The sequence below is a fragment of the Melanostigma gelatinosum genome (assembly GCF_949748355.1).
Source record: "Melanostigma gelatinosum genome assembly, chromosome: 20".
NCBI classification, from domain to species: Eukaryota; Metazoa; Chordata; class Actinopteri; order Perciformes; family Zoarcidae; genus Melanostigma; species Melanostigma gelatinosum.
Window position 1 is genome coordinate 5,563,515 of NC_136653.1, and position 22,224 is coordinate 5,585,738.

The window sequence follows — 22,224 nt, forward strand, 5'->3', positions numbered from 1 at the left end:
GACCTCACCAAACCATAAATAATGATGACAAATTCACACAAATATCCAATAGGATAAGATGATGAAGTGATGATATTTTGCACAGACATGGATGTAAAGTGCAACTTGACTGGTTGGTGGAGGCACAGCTGAGCGGCGTTAATTACAGTTTTTAAGCTACAGAGCATGCACATATCTCTTTGACATGTGACAGGATTTGATCCAAGTTGGGAGTCAAAACATTCCATCTTTTATTGAACTGAATGACTGAATGTGCATTTGCAGACTTCAAAACTAATAAAACACGTGAAATAAAGCAGTTTCAAGCAGAAACTATAACTTGACATGACTTAAACAGATCAAATTATGTTTTCAGTGTATTCCACGAAAACACCAGAACCAAGAAACCTTTTTAAATCAATTTCTTTTATACAATGTTGTGTATACTTGAGATTCTTTTACAGATTAAAATAGTGTCACCAAATGAACAGAAAGTCATGCTGACAACCGCAAAGTAGTCGAGGTGGGGAAGAATTTCCATGTGAAAGAAAGCACCTCTGTGATTTTAGGTTCAGACCCAAGTAAAATGGTCCAACTGTGAAAAAGGCTCTTGATGGAAGAGAGCAGTTATTTCTTACTGGAGTAGTTTTTCCTTTCAGTTTGGCTTCAACTGGCCGTACGATAACACAGCGATCAATCCGAAACCTTGTTGAGAGGGGCGGCTTCTCACTGTGCTCCCGAACTGACCCAAAACTTCATCTGGAGAGAGAACGTGATCTGATCCCTATCCCACCCAAACTCAGGAAGCACATTAGGAGTTGAACATGCTGTGAAGTCTGGGTTGAAGACAAGCTTCACTCCTAAATAAATGAGGGAAATGTCTGCTGCCAATTTTCTTTTGTTGATAAATTGAGGTACATTTGACCTTGTGTTGGATGAGAAAGTACAGAAGCAGAAGTACACAGGGATTCGTCATTCCCAGAACAAATGTACGATAGGTTTTACAATACCTTGAATAATACAATCGCTTGGGGGAAGATCAGTGCTTCGTTGCAGATCGCTCGTGTCATTTCATCTTCCCTCCATACTCTTTATTTAATTCCTCCGCTCAGAGAGAAAGGGAGACAGATGGGAGGCTTTCGATTCATGCTGCCAGGAGAACCAGGAGGTCTGACTGGGAGCAGATGCAGCAGTTATGAGACAGAGTCATGTTTGAAAAGGGAGGCTTTGAGGATCCTGGCAAAGCTCCGCGCTGGTGGGAGGGACAGTTGGAAAGGGCCAGAACCTTTCAGAAAGGGTATTCAGGAGTATCAAGTGAGAGAGGAAATCATTAAGAGGAAGAGAGAGACGATGAGAAAAAGGAGAGAGGAAGTCCGGATGAGAAAATGATTTAACCAGCCAACAAACTTCGAAATGAGCACAAGGAGAACAAAGCAAGGAAGTCAAAGTTCCCCACTGGCCAAATGATTGTAAACTTTTATCACAGCTAAGTGTAGTGAAATGAATTAAATACAAGGGATGAAGAGAAGGGACAAAACGTCTGTGTCACTACTTTCTCCTTTCAGCCATGCCCGTGTAGTTTATTCGGCAACGGATATTCGACCAAATGCGATGCAAATTACCAATCATTTTTACTAATGTTAAAGGAGGGCACAGAAGCTTTCAGTCACAGAAAAAATGTGTCAACCTGACAGAAATTGCTTGCTCTGTAGCTCAGTGCTAACAGACCGGTTTCCCTCCGACATCATCAGGAGATGCCTGTGCACGTGGGTGTAGAAAACAAATAAGAAGGGAGATTAACATCACAAGTTGTTTTTTGTGTGCCATAAACTGCACAAATGGAAATAATAATGTGTGGAAGTAGCAATCTGGTCAGAACGATGGATGTTAGTAAGGTGGTGGATAGTTTTGCTCAGAAACTGGTGAGGAGGAAACACCTGTTTTTGGGGTAAATCGGGTCACACTGTTGCTATGCGTTCACGGTTGTTAAATGTCAGGCTCTGTCACGAAGCTGTGGTGGCCGGTTTGACGTGTTTCCTAGTTGTGACTCAATAGCTGACAGAGGTGGCAGACAGATGGCTTTGGATGGAAAATGCATCATGATCAATCAATCAAAATCAATCAAAATGTATTTGTACAGCACATTTTAAAAAACAACAAAGGTTGCCCAAAGTGCTGCACATACAGTAGATAGGCAGGCATACAATCAAAGACTGGATTAATAACAGTAAGTGACATTACAATCAAGACAAACTGACACAAATCACACAAAAGTGCCATGTTAAGATCAAAGGTGATAGGCCAGGGAAAAGTAATAGGTTTTTAAATGGCTTCTAAACATTTGTAAGGTGGATGACAACCTAATATGAAGGGGAAGGTTGTTCCAGAGCTTAGGGGCAGCAACAGAGAAGGACCGGTCGGCCCGGGTTGTCATTTTTGTTTTCGAAACAACTAAAAGCCGAGAGATCTTAGTGAGAGAGGTGGGGTATAGGGCTGCAGCAGGTCAGACAGATAGACTGGGCGGTGCCATTTAAACACTTAAAAACAAATAACAACATTTTAAAATTAGTTCTGTACTCTACAGGTAGCCAATGAAGGGATTTTAAGATCGGTGAAATGTGTTCATGCCTGCGTGTACCAGTTAAAAGTCTCGCTGCAGAGTTCTGCACCAACTGAAGGCGTGATAGAAGTTTTTTGCCGATTCTAGCATACAAAGAATTACAATAGTCCAGTCTAGAGGTGATAAAAGCAAGAATAACTTTCTCCAGGTATTTTGAGGATAGAAAGGCTTTGACCTTAGCTAAGAGTCTTAGCTGAAAGAAGCTGACTTTGACCACGGACGCAACTTGGAGGTCCAATATTAAAGATGAGTCCAAGATCACACCCAGATTTTTGACATGGAATTTGCAGTGGGTTGCCATGGGGCCAAGACACAATGAAGGACTGTCCGGTATAGCAGCTGAAAGGGGAGAGGGATTTAAGATAGACTTTATTGTCCCGAAGGAAATTTGTCTTGGCTGTTAAAACAATACAAATAACATATTGCATCCATACATTACATACACAGACTGTCGCCAGTCCACATACCCGCACACACAGTACCTACAGTACATACAAAAGACTGCCACCAGCCAACAAATAAATTTCACACTGCCCGTTGTACAATGCACCAGTAGTGTATTTATTAACATGATCTCTGTTTTACCTTCATTGAGGCATATAAAATTTAGCGAGAGCCAGCTTTTGACATCAGCCAGGCAGCACATTAATGCATTTATTGAGGCAGATCCAGATTTGAGGGGAAGGTATATTTATGTATTTATGATGTGCTGTGCTATAAAATAAATAAATACAATACCCCAATCTTAAATTTTTAAGCTTTTGCGTGTCCGGCTAAATGAGACTACAAAACGTCATCACATTGAATAGTCCGCCGTTAGCTTAGTGGTGGTGATGTGAAGTGACGTGGTGTAGTTTGTTTGTAGCCTAACGTTAGCGTTTTACTTCTGCCGATTGCGTTCAAGCTTCGCAAATCATTATATTGGTGTTCATTTGTGAAGGTTGTGCAATGATTCAGAATAAAATGGAAAAAACCGATTTGCTTTTTTTCAAGGGAACCAGTGTGATGCTAACTTCTGGGTTACAAAAAATGCATTATCCCTGCACCACTCTATTATTGGTTGAAATTGGTTGGTACCACCTTGTGTAAGCACAAGTCATATTTATTTTTAAAGGAAGAAACGATTATTACATTTTGATATAGAAAAACAAAGAATTTTTAAAGTTTTTTATTTGTTTTGTTTATATTGTTATAGAGGTGCAGAATATCACCAGGGATGGGATCTAAAAAGGATTAAAAAAGCATTTTTCATCTTGTCTTTACTTTACTTGTGTAGCAGGCAACCAGCATCAATTTCATATGAATGTATGCCGGAAGTTGGCAGATGTCGCGTGGGATAAAAAAAAAGTGTTGGAAATGCCAAGAGGAGTGGCACAATACATCTTCTTTTTTTTACCTTCTTGACAGAAATTGTGCTGGTTTCCAGCAACACACTATTTTGATTGAGAGGAGGGCTTTAGCATGATCTCAACAGTGAGAGGAAATGAGAACTTGCCAGGTTAGGTTGAGTCATTGATCTACTGGGGATTCCTAGTGTGATTTTAGTGTCTATGCTCATCAACTAAGAGGTAAATCATCCATCTCTGCATCTTCCATAAATCTCTACAATTCTAGACGGGGGCTCAGCTGTGTAAAAGGTAAATCAACAATTCCCGAGTCTGCGATCCGCTTTTTGTTACACGCAGTGTGAACTAATGGCTGTGTGAGTCAGCAGACCTCAGAGCACAGCGCATCTGTTTTCCTTTATCCAACCCGTGATGAACTGTGTCACATGTTTCTCCCTTACTGTATCTTGATATACATTTAATTCACATGTGTGAACTGTGTTATTTGTAGTCCCGTTATGACTTACAGTGAGACGTTTTCACCATTGTAGTGTGACAGTGTCTTAGAAACCTAAGACTCGTGGGTCCAGTAGGGGTCAAATGGTTGTATTCCTGACAGTGATGTTGCTGACGTCTTTCCAAACTTTAAATGGAGTTTTTCATTCAGTGTGATCGTTGAGCATTTCTCCAGAGCAGGGTAGTGTGTGTGTGTGTGTTTGTGTGTGCAAATTGAAACCCCATCAATGGGCTAATGATGCGACTCACCTAACTTTTTTTTTTACTATGAAAATATAAACTCATTATAGGATGCTTTAGAAATGTAAAGATGATAAGGCCTTGATGAAAGGTTAGCCTGTAAAAGCAGGACCTTGATGGCATCACTTACTCTAGAGCAGCGGTTCCCAAACTTTTTAGGCCGCGCACCCCCTTCTACATCCCGACCGGGTTCGCGCACCCCCCCCCCCTTAATAATAATAATAAAAAAGAAGCAACAGAGCCTTTTAAGCCTTCATAGCCGCATAAGAATCGGACCAATGAGAGAACAGTTTGCTCGCGCGTGGCATTTGTTTACAAGATTTAGTCCGCTGTTAAATGTTGCAGTGTGAACACAAACAGAACAAAGGAGCAACTGCAACAAAGCAAACGAACTGAAGGTGTGAAAACGCCCTGAAACACTGCAACAAAGTTTCAATAACTTTCAGTTACACAAGGCGTCACTTTTAAAGAGCAATACGGCTGCGAGGACACACGCACAGGCTCAGAGGCAGATTATCACATTTAATTTACAATTAATGAGCGACTAATGTAGCCAGGATGTCTTCGGACAAAGCATCGATGGGGCGCGACACAGTGTTGTTGGACACCGGGATCATGCACAACTTTTTTGCTTCTTTCTCCCCAATCATACATTCCACCATCTCTCTGGCAGCTGGCAAGCTCACGTCTTCAGTGATTGTGTGCGGTAGCCCCTTTCTCGCTATTCTGTAACCAGATATGAAACCCGTAGTGCGTCATTTATAGACCCAACACATGAATGAGTTCCCTCGCCTCCGATTCCTCTCTCTCTCTCTCTGTCCCTCTCCTCTTTTACGACTGATAGCTTCAGATGTCCCACCTGACAGTTTTTAAATTAAAATTACATTTTTTTTTAATATTTAATATTATTACACCATCAGACCGCCATTACACTTTTCCTCTCGCGCACCCCCTAGAGGCAGCTCGCGCACCCCACTTTGGGAATCCCTGCTCTAGAGTAACTGCAATGACAGTCGATGGCAACATCATCACCATCATCACTTACTGGAAACAAAGCTGAGACACAGAAGGGACTTCTGGGTAACATAGCAGATTAATTCACTGAGGGTTGTGGTTATTGAAACAAGCAGTGAGCTCATCATCGCCCTCTGGTGGCCGTGTCGGTTTTTCAAAATGAATACAGTAAACACACACACATATACGCACAAATAATACAGTGATACAACATGCAGTTTTGTATTGGTAGATAAAAAGTATGTTAAAACATAAAAAAATGATTGATTTATCCAAACCAATTAATGGGAAGGCAAAAAGACAAATTTAAAGAAACTATGTAAACACTAAACAGCTTACAGAGGAATATTCTCATATAACTGACAGTGTTTCTAGGCAATTTACAGAAACAAATATGTTAGAAAAGAGGTTATTTCGGCTTTATTAAAGCAATGCTTCGAAGACCTTTGTCTTGATATACGCCATGGCTGTAACATTGCTATATTACGTTCATAAATATATCCAAAGTAATTCAGGTTCAGCCCTTTGCTGAAACCCACTTGCTGACGTTGAAAGATGTGAAAAGGGAAATAAGGTGAGCTAGCTGCATTACACTTTTATTTCGGAAGTTACACTTCTCTTCTGGGTTATACTACAACAACGTTAAAATCAAATCATGCTGTGAAACACTGGGAAACTCCAAATCTGGAAACTTAATTTAGTGTTCATTTGCATGAACATGTGAGTTTTAATGCCCTGACAGAGGAAACAGCGACACTGAAGCTTGTGAAAGACATTTCAAACAAAAGCCGTCGGGAGCATGGTCTGTTTTTATAAGAGAATTTAGCTGAGGAGTGGGTTGGGGGGGGGGGCGCTCGTGGCAGCGCGCGCATGCGCATTCGGTGGGAAACACGATTGAAAACGGGCAGCTATGCCGCGCGCTGCAGAAAACGTGCTGGACGCGTCCGCTTGGAACAACGGCCGGTGCACCGGAGGACTGACCCGGGGACTGCAAGACCGGGACAGGCGTTGACAGCGAGACTTTCCCCGGGGGATAACCTCCTGCCGAAGCCCGCGGCGGAAAGCAGCGAAGCGAGCGGTCGACAAATCCGCTGCTTCTCCCCCCTTTCCCTCTCCTCTCCTCCTCTGTTCTCGGCGCCGCAAGAGAAACAGCGAGACATCGGCAATGTCGCTGCTAAACGTGTAGGATTTATCCCCGCTGTCCTTTTGTTTTGTATCGACTGTAAATATAACCGAACAGAGACATTAAGCGACAGCAGCGGGGTTCACTATGGTTTTATCGGCGGTCCGCAATAGGAGATGTCTCTGCTGTATGTGGACGCTATGCTTGCAGTTGTTGCTGTGGATTTTATGTGCGGTGAACGGCGAGGAGCAGCCGTTCAGTGTCGAGGTAAGAACCGGGACCGTTGTTTGTTGACTCGACAACATTTTTTTCGTAAAGGTGATGTGCTTTCCTCCTAGAAGCCTGCATTGTTTGAGCTCTTATTTCAAAGAGAATAATGCATTAAGTCTGTGTTGATGTTTCAACAACAGGCTCTTTGTGAGGTGTCCAGCTGGGTTGTCCTGTTCTCCACTTTTGATTTTTTTTCCTTCTTTTTTTCAAATGGGAATTTTTTTGATATTTCACTTTAAATATAGGCTGAATAACCCTTAGTTGTTTCCCTATTTGGGCTTGTTCACGTTCTCAAAGTGGGCTAACAGTTCAGCTGAGAAAGCAGTGTCACCATGCAAAATAGTTTGATTTCATGGTAGTACAATTAGAGTACAGGCCACAAGATTAGTTTAAAATGAGTCAACTCTAATACTGTTTTCTCACTATAAAGGTTGCATACACATGTAATTCAATATGTAATTCAAATGACTACAAAAGATCTTCCCAAAGAAGTCAAAGCACATATTCAGAGTGGGCTCATGGCCAAATCTTTGTGTTTTTAGGGTTCCAGTGACTTGAGACATGAGAATCCTCACTTTAGAGCATCCTGATAGTATCACTAGTGCCATTATTGCCAAAGCAGCACATGCTCCGAGGCTCCGTTCATGAGAAGGAGATCTTATTAGTTCACAGGCAACAATGTGGGCAGCCAGAGGAGATTCTAACTGAGAGAGAGAACCATGTCCTTTCATTCTGATCTCATATCCCGACTTAATGGATTGTTAAAAGCCTTCAGGCCACAAGTGTTACGCCAATAAACGTTAACACTCAACCAGCCTTTAGAAGAGTCAATGTGTCTTTTGTCTTTCTTTCTCCCCGAGACTCCACAGCACAAACACAAGCTCTTCTTCCCCTGGGTGAAGAGAGTAATTTGGGTTTTTATGAAGGACACATCTGTCTATTTCACATCCCCTTGTGTTTCCAGAGCAAATCCCCCCCCCGTTTAGCCAAAGTTGGATGCATGCACCTATCATGAAGTGTTAACATGGCAACCCCTCTCGCTGTCTCTCACACTTGGCTGCGCGCACAAATGTGGCAGACACCACGCGGGGACATCCTGGCATGTCCACTGACAGTCGGTCAAGTCCTATATTCACATGATTTGCAGGCTTGGCATGCCACGCAGGGAGCAGATTTAGTCCAGATGCTACAGGTTATGTCCGAGCTCACGTGACAGACAGGGGAAGGACGTTGTTGGAGAGATGTGAAACGGTTTTGTTCTTTGTACTCCGGTTGTTCAATCTGATTCTGGGCTAAGTTTGTTGACCGCTGTCCCAGAAAATAACCCAAACACCCTTTTTCTCTGGGCCAATCGGATGTCAAAACCCATGCTTTTCTCAACTGTCCAGCTTTGTTCTTTGTTGCAAGACACAACGGCGGATAGTGTTGTTTTCATCGTCCTGTTTTGTAATGTATTTCAAGTTCCCAACTTGGCTTCACATTCCCGTCTCCCACGTCCACTGCCTTGACTTGCATGTTATTATCCTCCAGCCCTCACACCTCGCCCTTTCTTTTCCAAGCTCTTTCTTTGTCATACTTGCACGTGAATGTTCTCTTAACTGCAGTCGAGGCACTTTGATCTTTGCGATTCATTGTTGGTACAATTGTTGGTTGTTGGTCAGTCTGTGGCTTTTTAAATGTGTGCTTAGCCCCGTGGGAACAAAGGAAACGTTTCAATGGCAAAAGTAAGAATAACAGTCAATACTTATCTGCATGTGTAAAAGTAAAAACATTCTGAGATGAGTTCTGAATGTATGTCGATGGCAGCCTCCTGTTATCGCTAACGCAGCAGTTTCATATCTGTGATCACTGTTTTTAGCTTCCTGACATGAATTCAAAGCTTCCAAGTTAGTATGAAGTGGGCTTTTGACTGTAATGCGAGCCATTTGTGGCCCCTAATATAACCACTGTTATTGTCTGGGGCAGTGATGTTCAACCGCTGTGCCGCGGCACACCAGTGTGCCATGGGAAAATGTCCAATTTGAGTCTAAAAAAATATTATTTAGTTGTTGCAAATACTTTGCCATTGTTGAGCGTCTGAGCTGCAATATAGTGGCTGGCTAAGTAATCATGCTCTTCCATGCCAGTGGGTGGCAGTAGGTAGCGCAGTAATGCCCTTGTTAATTTAGGACAGTAGAATGAAATGACGCGCGGGAGAGGTTGCGGTGACAAGACGAACAGTGATGGAGAAATATTTGAAAAGAAAAATGTAGACTCTGAACTTGGCCCTGGACAAAATAACCCAGATGAAAAGCCGAGTAAGGATCAACACATTTAGAGACTTGTCATTCAATTGTCAGTATATATCCGGCCCTCGGTACAACGGCCCGTCAGAAAATATCATATGTTTATCATAACTGTCCTACCACAGAGCTCCGGGACGAAAAGTGGCGATGTGAGCTGGCTTTTTGTGCAACATAACGAAGCATCTCACTGCGCTAAACCTCCAGCTTCAGGGATGGGGACGTATGATCACAGACATGTGTGATGCAGTAAAAGTCTCCACTGCTGTGTTCCCGACTGCATTTTGCTGATAAACTGGGTGCACTTGACACGGATTTCACTTGGCGATTTGCCGACTTTGCAGCTCAGAAATTAAAAGTTGAAATGCTCAGCAATAGGGCTGCAACAACGAATTGATTTTATCGATAATAATCGATTATTAAAATAGTTTTCATTATCGATTATCAAATTTCATTATCGATTCATTGTGTCGCGCGATTATTACGCCACTCAATAAATCGCGGAGATGTTTGAGAAAAAAAAAAGGAAAAACAGAGCGGAGCAGAGCGCAGCTTCTAATGACGACCAAGACACGTCTGGTTTTGAACGGAACACTTTACTTCCTGAAAACTGCACTTTAACAACTGTTACAGTGAACAGACCACGCTCTTGCACCCGACATATACGTTCGGTTTTCACTTATCGTTATCATTGTTGCCGTGAATAAGCACGTATCATGCTACTTCCTGTGTCTTCACAGTAAAATCACTTCCGTTTTCATGCTCTTCACAATAAAAGTAAACAATTTACAACAGAGGAAAGAGCATCGGACCCGTAACGTTGTTCTGAAACATGGCGGAGGCAGAGCAATCAGTACGACCTAAGTCGTCCAAGGTGTGGGAGCATTTCACACTTAATAAATTGAAAAAGTGTGTTCATTGCAAGACATTCAAAAGCGACATGATATGGCACGGGAGCACCACGGTGATGATTCAGTTTGTGAGTGTAGTGCAGAGAACAAGTTCTGGTGTTCAAACAAATCCTGTTAAGTTTTCTGATTTGTATTTTTCTTTATGTTTTATAAATTATTTATTGTTCTGACAGCTCAGGTCCCTTTAAACAAAAATATACATATTTCTGTGCACATGTGTATGTTTTTTGTGTTAGTCCATTTGTCCATTTGTTTTTTTAAATTATTACTTTAACAGCTCAGGGATGTTCAAGGAGCAACCTGTTTGTGCACTTTCTGAAGATCAGTTCCGTTTTTGAATAAAGGGTTGGAAATTAATGCTTTTTTTTTTTTTTTATCCGATTAATCGGAAAAATAATCACCCGATTAATCGATTATTAAAATAATCGTTAGTTGCAGCCCTACTCAGCAAGCCGTTTACAGTTGACGTGGAAAGAGCACCTGTACCTCCAGTGTAATGACACTCAAGGCAAAGTATGATTCTGAGGGCACTGCACAGTTTCCAAGCTTCACCCCCGAAACGACAGTTGGGGGCGACCGTGGCTTACTGTGTAGAGAGGGTTGTCCGCCAACCGAAAGGTCACCGGTTCGATCCTTGGCTGCACCGTGTCCTGTGTCGAAGTGTCCCTGAGCAAGACACTGTACCCCTAACTGCTCCCCGGGCGCCTGTCATAGTCAGCCCACTGCTCCCTATATACAGGGATGGGTCAAATGCAGAGAATAATTTCCCCACTGTGGGACTAATAAAGGAATGTTTCTTCTTCTTTCTTAACTCCGCCTACATGCTGCTCAAATGCTCTGCATGTTTGGAAGCACATACCTGTGTGAGCAGCTGTTCTCTGTGATAAAGATGAACAAAAACCCACACAGGAGTCGTCTCAAAGATGCACACCTTCATGCAGGGTAGGAAATTCTCCTATTTTTTTGGGGGGCAATTTTTGCCCCCACTGACTGAAATCCAGGGGCATTTTCAAAACATTGGGGGCATTTTTTGAAACTTGTGAAATAACATTTAACCTTTGTTCAAAATAATACATATACTTATTTAGGCTTACAATATATGAGCAATTGTCATCAAATGGCAATAATAAGACTATTAGGCAGTAGCCTACAGATTCAAAGTGTTTTCTTAGATTTATTTAACAAAAACAAACATAAATCAGAGAATCATATTCAATTTTATTCTTATTCTTATTTCTTTAATAACAATAAATAACCAATTTATTGTTATTATTAAATGTTTTAAACAACTATTAACAATTATTAAGTCAACGATGCCTTGATTACATATATATCAGTCATTGTATGGAATTATTGCAAAAAAATATTTTTGTAGCACCTCAAATATTGTGATATTACCCATTTCTGTCCTAAACTTGTGCATTAGTCAGTGTGTGGAATTTTTGAGAAAAACATTTTTATAGCACCGTAAAATTAAAAAAAATGTGCCATTTGAAGGTACAAATTCAGTTCAGAGTTTTTACTGAGTAAAATATCTTAATTGACTGTCAGTCAGGTATTATTCATTTCCAGCAACCGTCAAATCAAAGAATAAAGACACTTTACGCACAATTTAGGTGTATTTTCCCTTTAACTCACGAGATGCAGGTAGCATGTTTTATACTTAATGTGAATATAATTCATTTAATCAAATTGCCATTATGCAATATGTATACTTTGTTACCGGCTGATAGAACTGTAATTAATACGGACTTGTAACATTTAACTCTACGCGTGTGCTTACTGCTGAAATTTCCTTCCGATAGCTCCTCATCTTTAGGTTATCCGACTGTCTTCCCCTCAAGAAGTCATTTTCTCTGCAAACTAGACAATGCCATTAACAATGCCACAGCCACAAGTTCATCTCCTTCATCTCCTTGTGAGTTTTATTTTCTGGTTCAATCCACATTGATTTTATATGTCACTCTTTCTATGCCTTCTCTGCAAGGCCACATGCAGTAGGAGGGCTCTGCGAGCAGTCGAGCTCTCTTGGGTTGTTTTTAATCATTAGCATTTACATAACGGAGTAATTAATAGAGAGATAATGGGTTTTTAATCTCTTTTTCCCGTGTCTGTGTTTGAATCGAATGTTGCATAAGAGTTGTCATCGCTCGGTGCCACAAACGCACCGCCGCCCGGAACTGTTTGTAACCGCCCTCCCCCTTTTTTTGGTCTAAAGTGGTGGTTCTGAACTCCTTGCACCACTGTAAGATGCAATGTCACATTTAGCAGGTTTAAAGGCCAAGAGCGTAGCTCAAGCTCTCCCGCCTGTGCTGCTTTAACATCGGGTCCACGCTACCCCCGAAGCTTTGAACGCAGGCACAACGTGACCGATGTGTTCATTTGAGGAATTTGCAAAACATCGCAGTGAAACAGGATTATATTCATTTTTAAAATGATTTTGTTTCCATGTATGTAGGGCTGGGCGATACGGCCTAAAAAAAAAATCTCTGATTTTTTTTACAAAAAATCCGATTCACGATTTAAATCTATTTTTTCCCCCAAAATGTTTTGCAGATGACAGAAGCCGTTGAAAACAATTTTTTATTTTATTTTGTGATGATTTTCCCTCGTAGGTTGATAAAAATAAAGTGCAAACAAAACCTGAACATTGTAGAAAGGTGCCTGTAGTATACAAAAAGTATTTGGTCACTCTTTTGTTTCCCTGAATCATTTAAATATAAAATTAAATTAAACATAACATTAAATGGCATTAAATAGTAGCCTTCCATTGTAAACAACTGTGCAAATGTAACTTTTTACAGTAAGCTTTTCTAACTGAATACACTGATACAAACACAGCATGAAATAAAATGTATGTGACCCTTTAACATTCACATTTTCAAAAGTGCAACATCTGATCTAACATCAACATAACATATTTTGCACAGTAAATAAGTGCATGTAAACTAAATCAAGTGCATTCACAACATAACCAACAGTATTAAACAGTAGTGCATGTTTTTTCTAAATATTTTTTGCCAGGAAGACAAGCCTGTCTACTACCTCTGGCTTCAGGCATGCACGGTGGCATGTAACAATGCCCCCCCCCCCCCCCCCCACACACTGAAAAGCCTCTCAGAGGGGGCACTTGTAGCTGGCACAGAGAGGTATTTCTTTGCTAAAGTACTTAGCCTTGGAAAGTTAAGTTGGTGACGCTTCCACCAGTCAAGTGGATCGGTGTCTGGGTCAACCTCAGGGGTCAGGAGGTAAGTTGTCAGTTCAGTCTGTATTTTATCTGCCTCTGACTGGTTAGGAGATGGCACAGGCGCATTCTGTTTGAAATAGGCAGCCAAAGTCATTTTTTTCTTTGGTGGACGCTGCTCTCCTTCACACACCTGCTTAGCTGGACCAGGCTGCTGTGGTGTATTCTTGTCAGCAGGAGCAGGTAGAGACATGAGCTCATCGACAGCCCTTTTTTTGACTTGTTCCACCTTGTCTGGGTCAATATAGGCTGTACGGAACCTTGAGATGTCCAAAAGTTCCTCCTGTACAGCGTTGCTGTATTTGTCGTCGAGGTAGTGCATTATTTTTATTTTTATTGTTGCTGTGAGCGCTGTGTCTTTTTCCACTGGCTGTAGGAGACTGGTTCTGAACAAATGGAGCACCGGTTTAATACATGAAATGCTCACGTATGACTCCCCTGAGAGTGCGTCTGTAAAATCTTGGAGGGGTTTGACGGCTTGATTAATGGATTCTAAGACTTGAAGATCTTGCCAAGTGGGCACAAGATGGCGACTTTTCTTGTCCGCACCCAAGACACGGACGATGGCTCTCTCCTGTTCCAGAAACCTCTCGATCATCTTCTGGCGGGAGCCCCATCTCGTCGGGGACTCTGTAACAAGCTGATGAGAGGGTAACCCCAGTTCAGTCTGTATTTCAGCCATTCCTTTTCTCTTCAGCCAGCTGTAAGAAAAGGCAGATACAGCCCTTTTGCAAACACCAACGGCTCGATCGACCCGTGGGTCCTTCACACCATTCTCTGTAAAAAAAAAAAAAAATACACAAGCAAAACATTTTTGTGTAACATGACCTACAATCACAAACTTGTCTTTTTTTCTGTTTTTACATATCTGCATGCTACCCTAACCCTATTAATGTACACAAGAGCATGCACACAAGTAATTATAGTTTTGTATTTTTCTGTTAGTTTTCATTTTTATTTAGTTTTTATGTTGTGTTTTATTACAGACACACACACAGAGACTGACACACACAGACAGACACACACACTGACAGGACCATGTACCATAATTATGATTAATCATGCACATTTGTGTAAATACTGGTATAATGCATCAATTACATCATGCAGCTGCTAATATCACTTGATTCTTACCTATAGCGCAGTTCAATCTGTGCCCAAAGCACTGAAGGCTGGGCCACCCATTTTCTCTCAGAGCTTTGAGCATGTTCGTGCCGCTGTCTGTCGTCATGCAGGTGAGTCTGTCCTCAGCCAGATTCCACGAGCTTAGAGCGTCTTTTAATCCCTGGGCAATTATTTCGCCTTTATGCTCATCAGGAAAGTAAACCGTTTGCAGGCAGACGCTTCGCAGAGTCCAGTTGTCATTGATGTAATGCACCGTTAAACTTAGATAAGGCTGCATCACTCTGCTGGACCACAGGTCAGTTGTTGCGGAGTAGAATGACATCCCTCCAGCTCCGCAGAGATCCTTTGGCGTGTACTATTGTACAGCCGAGGCAAGGCAACGTCAGAAAAATGTTTACGGCTTGGTAGCGCGTACCTGGGGTCCAAAGCTTTGAGAAGGTGAATAAACCCCGGCTTTTCCACGGTGTATATGGGCACCATATCTTTTGCGATATACATCGCGACTGCATCCGTGATGGCTTTCCACCGGGCACTCTTCTTCTCATGCGGAGTACAGTTGGTGAATGTCTCCAAAATGCTGGGTTGTTGTTGTGAGGTGGCGGCGGCGGCGGCGTCGCTTGTGCTCCCGCGGTCCTGCTCCCTCCTCAGGGCGCAACACTTCTCCCACTCGGCGGCATGCCTCTGTTTGAGGTGCTGCATTAAATTTGTTGTGCTGCTTGATTTTGTAGCAATAGCTTTTAGACAGACCTTACATCGTGGTGCTGTTTGTTCTGTGTCAGATGACACGAACCCGAACCATTTCCAGACCACCGAAGACACATTCTTCCCTCTCTTAATTAAGAACGAGAGCTTCACTGCTGGCCGCCATTGTTTTCGTTTGTAAACAATGCGCGCGCACTCTACTACGGGAACCCAACGGGGGGGAGGGGTGGGGGCGATTTTCTCGATTTTCAATAAAACACATCGCCTTAAAGCACACATTCGAATTAATCGATTAAATCGATTTATTGCCCAGCCCTACATGTATGTCAAAGAAATTTGTCTGGTTACATAAAATCCTCATTGTATCAGTCACAGCTATTTCTGTGCTCCGTAGTGTACCCTCGCTTTATCCCGTTGGGATTTGTGATAATGGATTTTTTAGCTTTCCCTAGGAACACCGTGGAAGCAGCAAAAGCCTCACAAGCACCGCATTGCCTGTGTTTCACAGAGAGTCATCAGGTGCGGTGCTTCACTCCGAGTCACGTTAAGTGTTTGAACGCCACTATGGCTGCCACTCGGGTTTATAATCTGCTGTACAACAGAGTAGGGTTGTCACGATACCAAAATTATGACTTCGATACGATACCTGCCATAAGTATCACGATACCGATACTTACGATACGATACCAGAATTCGATATAATACCACACATACGATACGATACTGGTATATTTATCTATAATAGTAATAAATAAAACATCTGTACGGTTCCCTTTTTTACCAGCTTGTTCCTGCCCATCTTTTTGAACACTTAACAAATGGCATTTATATCGCGATCACGATTTTGGCTGCCACGATTAAATGAGCATGATCGTCTGCGATATTGACGTTTAAAATGCGTGCTCCGCTACACATCAAATCAAGCGAGATGGGAGGCGCCATGCGCGCACCCTGCAGACTCTGGCAGAAGTAGAGAGACAGACAACAGAGCAGACGGCCACGGGCGCCGTGCGAAAGCCAAATAAAAGATGAGGAGCAGAAGGCTAGGAGCCAGCCCCTCGAAAAGGACCACCACCCGCCGCCCGGAAGTTCCTCGGACCCAGGGCAAGTGATGCCAACCAAGAACAAATCACATGCACAGAGTGCGCTCGAGCCGTGTCCGCGCCGCACAGCGCCGCACAGACGTACACCATCTGGAATGCAGCACAACATGGAAGCGAAAGCAGTGCCCATCCAAATGTGACTTGAATTAATGAATAATCGTGATCGCAATATTGATCAAAATAATCGCGATTATGATTTTGGCCATAATCGTGCAGCCCTACTACAAGGTGCCACGATTTCAGCTGACTCTGCTGGTCTGACTGTCTGTGGGAGTGGGTGGGTAAACAATGCTTCATTTACTTGCATAGTAAGTTTGATATTTTCACTTCATTTTATCTTAATTCATGGAATAATTATTTTTCCTTAACTAAAAATAAAAATAATTAGCTCAAGATCCACCCTCAGGCTCCACCAGCATGTAGCCATTTTGCATGAATTGTGTTTCATTTAGTACACTTCTGTGTGCATTGTGACCTCATGATCATATAGGCTTGTTGTCAAACTAGGCTGAGGCTACTCGTGTTAGCTGTATATAGGTGAGCTTGGGGGTGTTCATGTTTATAATCACATTTGCTAACCCGTCATTCTTTGAACTCTTTAAAAAGTTCGGGGTGTCTGTCTGAAAGGTGCTTTGCCATGTTAGACGTGTTTCCTCACTTGGTCTGTGTGGCTTTGAAACACGTTTCGCAGACGGGTCTCTGTCGGTCAGTGGGCTTTCCTTCACTGTCTGCAATATAGCCAAAGTACTTCCAGATGATACTTCTGGCATCTTGTTTTCCAACAAGCCGAGAACGGTCGGTAAAAGCTCCTGCATGTCTCCCCTGTGATCACTCGCTGTGAGTGCGCGCGCTGCCTGTTGCTGTGAGCGCGCTGTGCAGCCCCGCCCCCTTGCATGCCTGCAGGCAGCATGACAGGGAGCGGAGCAGCGAGTGTGCTCTGATCGCGCGCTATTTTAATAAAGTATCGATACTAAAAATGTGCAAAATCGTATCGTTTTTAACGTACAGGTACCGCGGTACCTTTTTAGTGTCGATACACCGTGCAACCCTACAACAGAGGGAGTTCTCCCCTCTGTCGACGTCCTGTCTCAGATGGAGGAATCAATTCATAAAGACTGGTTTGACAAGTCATAATAATCAACTCTACCAAGGATTGCATCAGTCTGTCAACAATGTACGGTATCTCAAAAATCTATGATCAGATTTCCATCAAATGTGCTGGACACAAAGAAGAATGGATCCATTTTAGTTGTGATGAGTCAGTTATTTACACACACACACGCACACATGCGCTGCATTCTTGACGTCATTTGGCTTTGGTAAGGGAGCAGATTTCGGAGCCACTGGGGTGTCTGTGCAGCCTGTTCACCCAATTCTAGAGAATACACAACACCTGCACTGACCTAAATGATTCATAATGACACACACACACACATGTCTGATTCTCCTCAGCAGCCACTTGTTATTGTTGTGTGTTCCCAATCTTTTCTGCCTGCATGTCAACACAGTCTTTCTCTCGCTTGAGATGTATCTTCGGTCACAGCTTACTGAGCTGTTAAATCTTTAATGTGTCTGACAACTGCAACATTAGTTGATGCCAATGGGGCTTCACATGTAGGGCTGTCAATTAAGCTGTTGACACAAACGCTCGGGGGGGGCGTACTTCTTTACGCCGCACAATTATACGTGTTGTGGCAACTGTTGCGGTCTGTTTCTGTGCGCGGTGACATAATCTTACACCAGCATGTGTGAATATGTGGTCAGTCACAGTTCATCCCAAGATAAACATAACTTGAATATTAATCAGCCGTAGGGAGGGCTTTTTTTAAACGTCATTTTTCCAACATCTTAAGTGACATCATCAAAATGCTTTGGACAAATCCTCAAAAGACGATCCACTTTAGGAGGGACAGTTGTGATCAGTATGTATGATCAGACTGTGACATTTTAGGGTGACATTTTTGTGACATTTTGTCCTATTGGGGCCACGGAGATGGTGAACATGGCGCGCATTAAGTATCTTTAGAGCGTCTGTGTGTGTGTGTGCACCGTGGGGGTTCCAACCTCTGCAATAATTGCATTGCTTTGGGGTCACGGGGTGCAGATGATATTGTTATTAAAAGTCATGTTGAGTCTTTTGCAAATGCAAATCAGTATGAATTCAAGTGCAGCAGTTAAATTATGTGTGTGTGTGTGTTTGTGGGTGTGTGGGTTTGCGGTTACCGGTGTGGGCAGCACGGGCTGTGGTTGCCTTGACGACCCTGGCACACTCGCCAGTGGTTCTGCGTGTAACCGATGAATAATTCAGAGCGGTCGGAGACGGCAGGCTTTCCCCAGGAGGACGGGATCTTGTTCCCACGAGTCACCTGTGCCCAGAGCTCTGGCCGCTCTGTCCCCACTCCGTTATGGGACATGTTTTATGTCATACAATCGGAGAGATCAGTTCGACTGTAAACCCTGAAGATGGATCTGCGTACCACACACACACAAACAATTATCTTATGTATCAGACTGGTATGATTCCAAAAATGTGCTTTCTTCTTCAACTTTCTTTGGTTGCTAATATTTGGTCGGCCTGATATTGAAATGGCAAAAGAACTTGGGGCGAGGTCCTCTGCTGCTGATGTTTCTGTCCTAGTGGGGAGCTCATCGTATTCACTCAGCATCCCTGGGTGTAAATCATTCACTGATGAGATGAGGAGACTGAAAACCAGGAGGGCTCTGGGGCAAAGTACTAATAGCAACTCGCCCACAGCAGAGGCACGCACTGGTATTTTAAGGCTGCCAATACCCTCTGCCTGTCACGTCAGGGGACACACCTTGATATTTGTGAGTGTGGAGTTACCATTCTCAGTTTTGACAGTTGGATCTTCTGAATTATGAAAGAATGCATATCGAGAACCAGATCCAGAACAGCGTGCACTCATTGGCTGTCTGATTATAGCATACAAGGTGTTTAAAGATAATTACACAAGCATTAGGAAACTAATAAGCACTGTTACCTTTTGCGACAGATTCCGAGACAAAAGAGGCTGAAACGGCCAAGCTGTAAACCAGATGCATGATGGGATTACTAATGTTGCTGCTGCAGACAGTATGTGCATATATGCAGTATAGTATAAACTCTTACAAATATGCAGGAACAGTTTGTGTACTCGAGGTGAGTGATGCTGTTTGAATACACAAGGTACAGCTCGACTCCTCCGTCCCATTCTGCATATAAACCTTCTCTGAGTAGCTCGGGCTTGTAAACACACTCTAGAGCTCATTGAGGGTGCGTGACGAACCTGCTGTGATAGCAAGTGTAATTCTGTGATTTGATAGAACGGCCTGAGCCTAATTACCTCCAGTATTGCAGCGTGTGTAGCGCAGGACAACTCATGAAATAAAGCGCGACTGTCACAGAAATTGAAGCGTAAACTTTAATTCCAGTGAATTAAATCAGGGGTTCTTAACCTTTTTGACCTCGGGGCCCAACTTTTCAAGTACAAAGTGTCCCGGGGCCCATTCAAATATTAACACTGTATTAGTTTAACGAATTGATCTCACTCTTGGTTTGATTTGTATTCAATAACTATATTAAATCCACTTACAGTTTAACAAGCAAAACCCTTGTCAAATAAATTAGATGATACAATGTGATGATCACAAAGACATTTATTTATCATGTGTATGTAAACCTGCATACACAACAAGAAGCCCAACAGGCTTTCCCACGAGCGTTGGATGTTTCGTCGCTAAGTGTCGCTTTATTTTTGAAGGCTTCAAATAAAACCAAATAAAATGTGTCTGGAGCTGCAAAAGCTATTTGATATCACAGCTTTTAAAGTGTTATATAGTTATATTATATGTACAAAAACTACAGTTTGTTGTATTTACGAAAATATAGAACAAGAATAAAGACAATTCTTGACATTTTATTTCAATTTTACCTGATATAACAATATCAAACTCTTATGTAGAGGAGAGTTTTCTGCAGCAGCTGAGGAATCGCTCTTTTTCGCTCATCTCCAGCGTGACACATGCTGTGTGCTTGTTCTGGAAGCATAGAGGTAAGTCAGCATCGTTGGCAGTGAAAGCAAATGAAGACGTCCACGCAGAGTTAAACTCTCTATTTTCCTCCGTGACTTTTCTTTATTTGGATTTATCCATTGATAGTTTGCAGAGGGCGGGGTCTGAAAATCATGATCAGCCATTCGCGTTCGCGGGGGGAAAGCGCTTGACAGGGGTAGAGGATTTAACTGCCTGTGGGAATAATTAACATATAAGATTCTGTTCATTCTTGCTTATAAATTATATTCTCTCTCTGAACACGTTTCTGTTTTTGGAGAACGTCATGCAAGATATCTTCTTCGATCGGCACAATTTCTCTGCTCTTCTTTCTATTTCCTCGGCTCTCCCTCGTGTGTCACGGTGTGTGTAAACCTCGCTCGAGTCAGGAAACTTGTCAGAATACTCATATTTGATTGGCTGAGCTGCATCACCTGATGTGATTTGCAATGCACTGGTCGGTGTGTTTCCGAACAAGTGCTGTAACGGCTGAATAAGAGGCGCCGGTTAAAGTATAAACTCAGTGCCTAATATGTATAATTCCGAATTATCAATCGGATTTAGGGCCTGGGTCCGGATCCGGTCCGCCAGTTGGGGACACCCTGATGTAGACTCAGGGAGCCGCAACAGATGGGCTGAAGAGCCGTAGGTTGTCGACCCCTGGGCCAGCGGCTAGCTGAGTGTCTTCTTCTGCATATTGAAGCTTGTTAAACAACTGACTGTTAAACAACTGACTGACGCATTACCGCCAATGGCATTTAAAGAAGAAGAAGAAGCTCCTCCATGTACAGCTTCTTATCACTGTCCAACGTACATTTCTAACAAGTACCACACATATTACGGTAATCAGCGTTGCATATGTGACCCAAATACCTTTTGACGTTCAGTCTTTGTTCACCCTGCATCGCTCTTTTCTGGAGCCTCTCCCAGCTGTTAGCAGACTGTTAGCGAGCTTTAACCAGCATGCAGTTCAGCGGGGAAATTTTATAAATGTACAATTATTAGTGCTACAAATTGTTTATCTGTCACAAACCGTTGTGTCGTGGTGTTTTGCCCTGTTAAAGAGCGTTAGTTGTGGGTTTTTAATTGTTCCCTCTCAATACAGTTAAGACAACTAGCTCCGTCCGTAGCGCTCCCAGCGCGAACAATATATTTTGCTGCCTGTTGAAGAGCGACAGAAGTTGTTTCGGCTGTATGACGGTATATGAAAAATTCATATCGTACAGGAAATTAAAACCGGCATACCGGTATGTCGCCCAGCCCTAGTCAATCCCATTTAAAAGTCACTTTAAATGTCAAAAGACTGACTAAACCTGAGCTGCCACAACTCGCCATAAACAATTCATGCCCGCGCGCACAAGTCGACACGCTGTCCCCGTAACCCGAGGGGGCCGAGCTCCGATCAGCTGATCGGCGCCAAACACACCGCACGACCGGGTGCTTCCTGAGGCGCGTCTCATCTATAATGGAGCTACCCCATCGCCTTCCAGGTCGGCCTTTTCTTGATGGAACCCATTGGCTCATTGTCCCGGCCTTCTGCTGGCCAGGTAGCAGCCGGCTGGTTCAGAGGTGGCCCGGGGACATGAGCGCTCCACGCTCACCTCACTGCCCGTGTGAGGGCGAGGCCTCTGACTAACTCCACTTCTCTGCCATCTCTTTCTCCCGATGCATGGCGTCTGTGTGTTGGAAGCGTGGGGGGAGGGTTGGAGTCTGATTGTGG

General features: G+C 43.0%; 1 protein-coding gene across 2 annotated transcripts in view; it reads left to right on the forward strand.

The window, feature by feature from the left end:
• Positions 1 to 6,598: 6,598 nt before the first annotated feature.
• mmp16a (matrix metallopeptidase 16a (membrane-inserted)) overlaps positions 6,599 to 22,224 on the forward strand; it is a gene marked incomplete at its 3' end in the record, with an annotated part of 79,379 nt that continues 63,753 nt past the window's right edge. For both annotated transcript variants that reach the window (XM_079291964.1, XM_079291965.1), the window contains exon 1: positions 6,599 to 7,084. In XM_079291964.1, the coding sequence (XP_079148090.1) occupies positions 6,965 to 7,084 (120 nt within the window). In that variant the 5' untranslated portion in view covers positions 6,599 to 6,964. The remainder of the gene's footprint in view (positions 7,085 to 22,224) is intronic.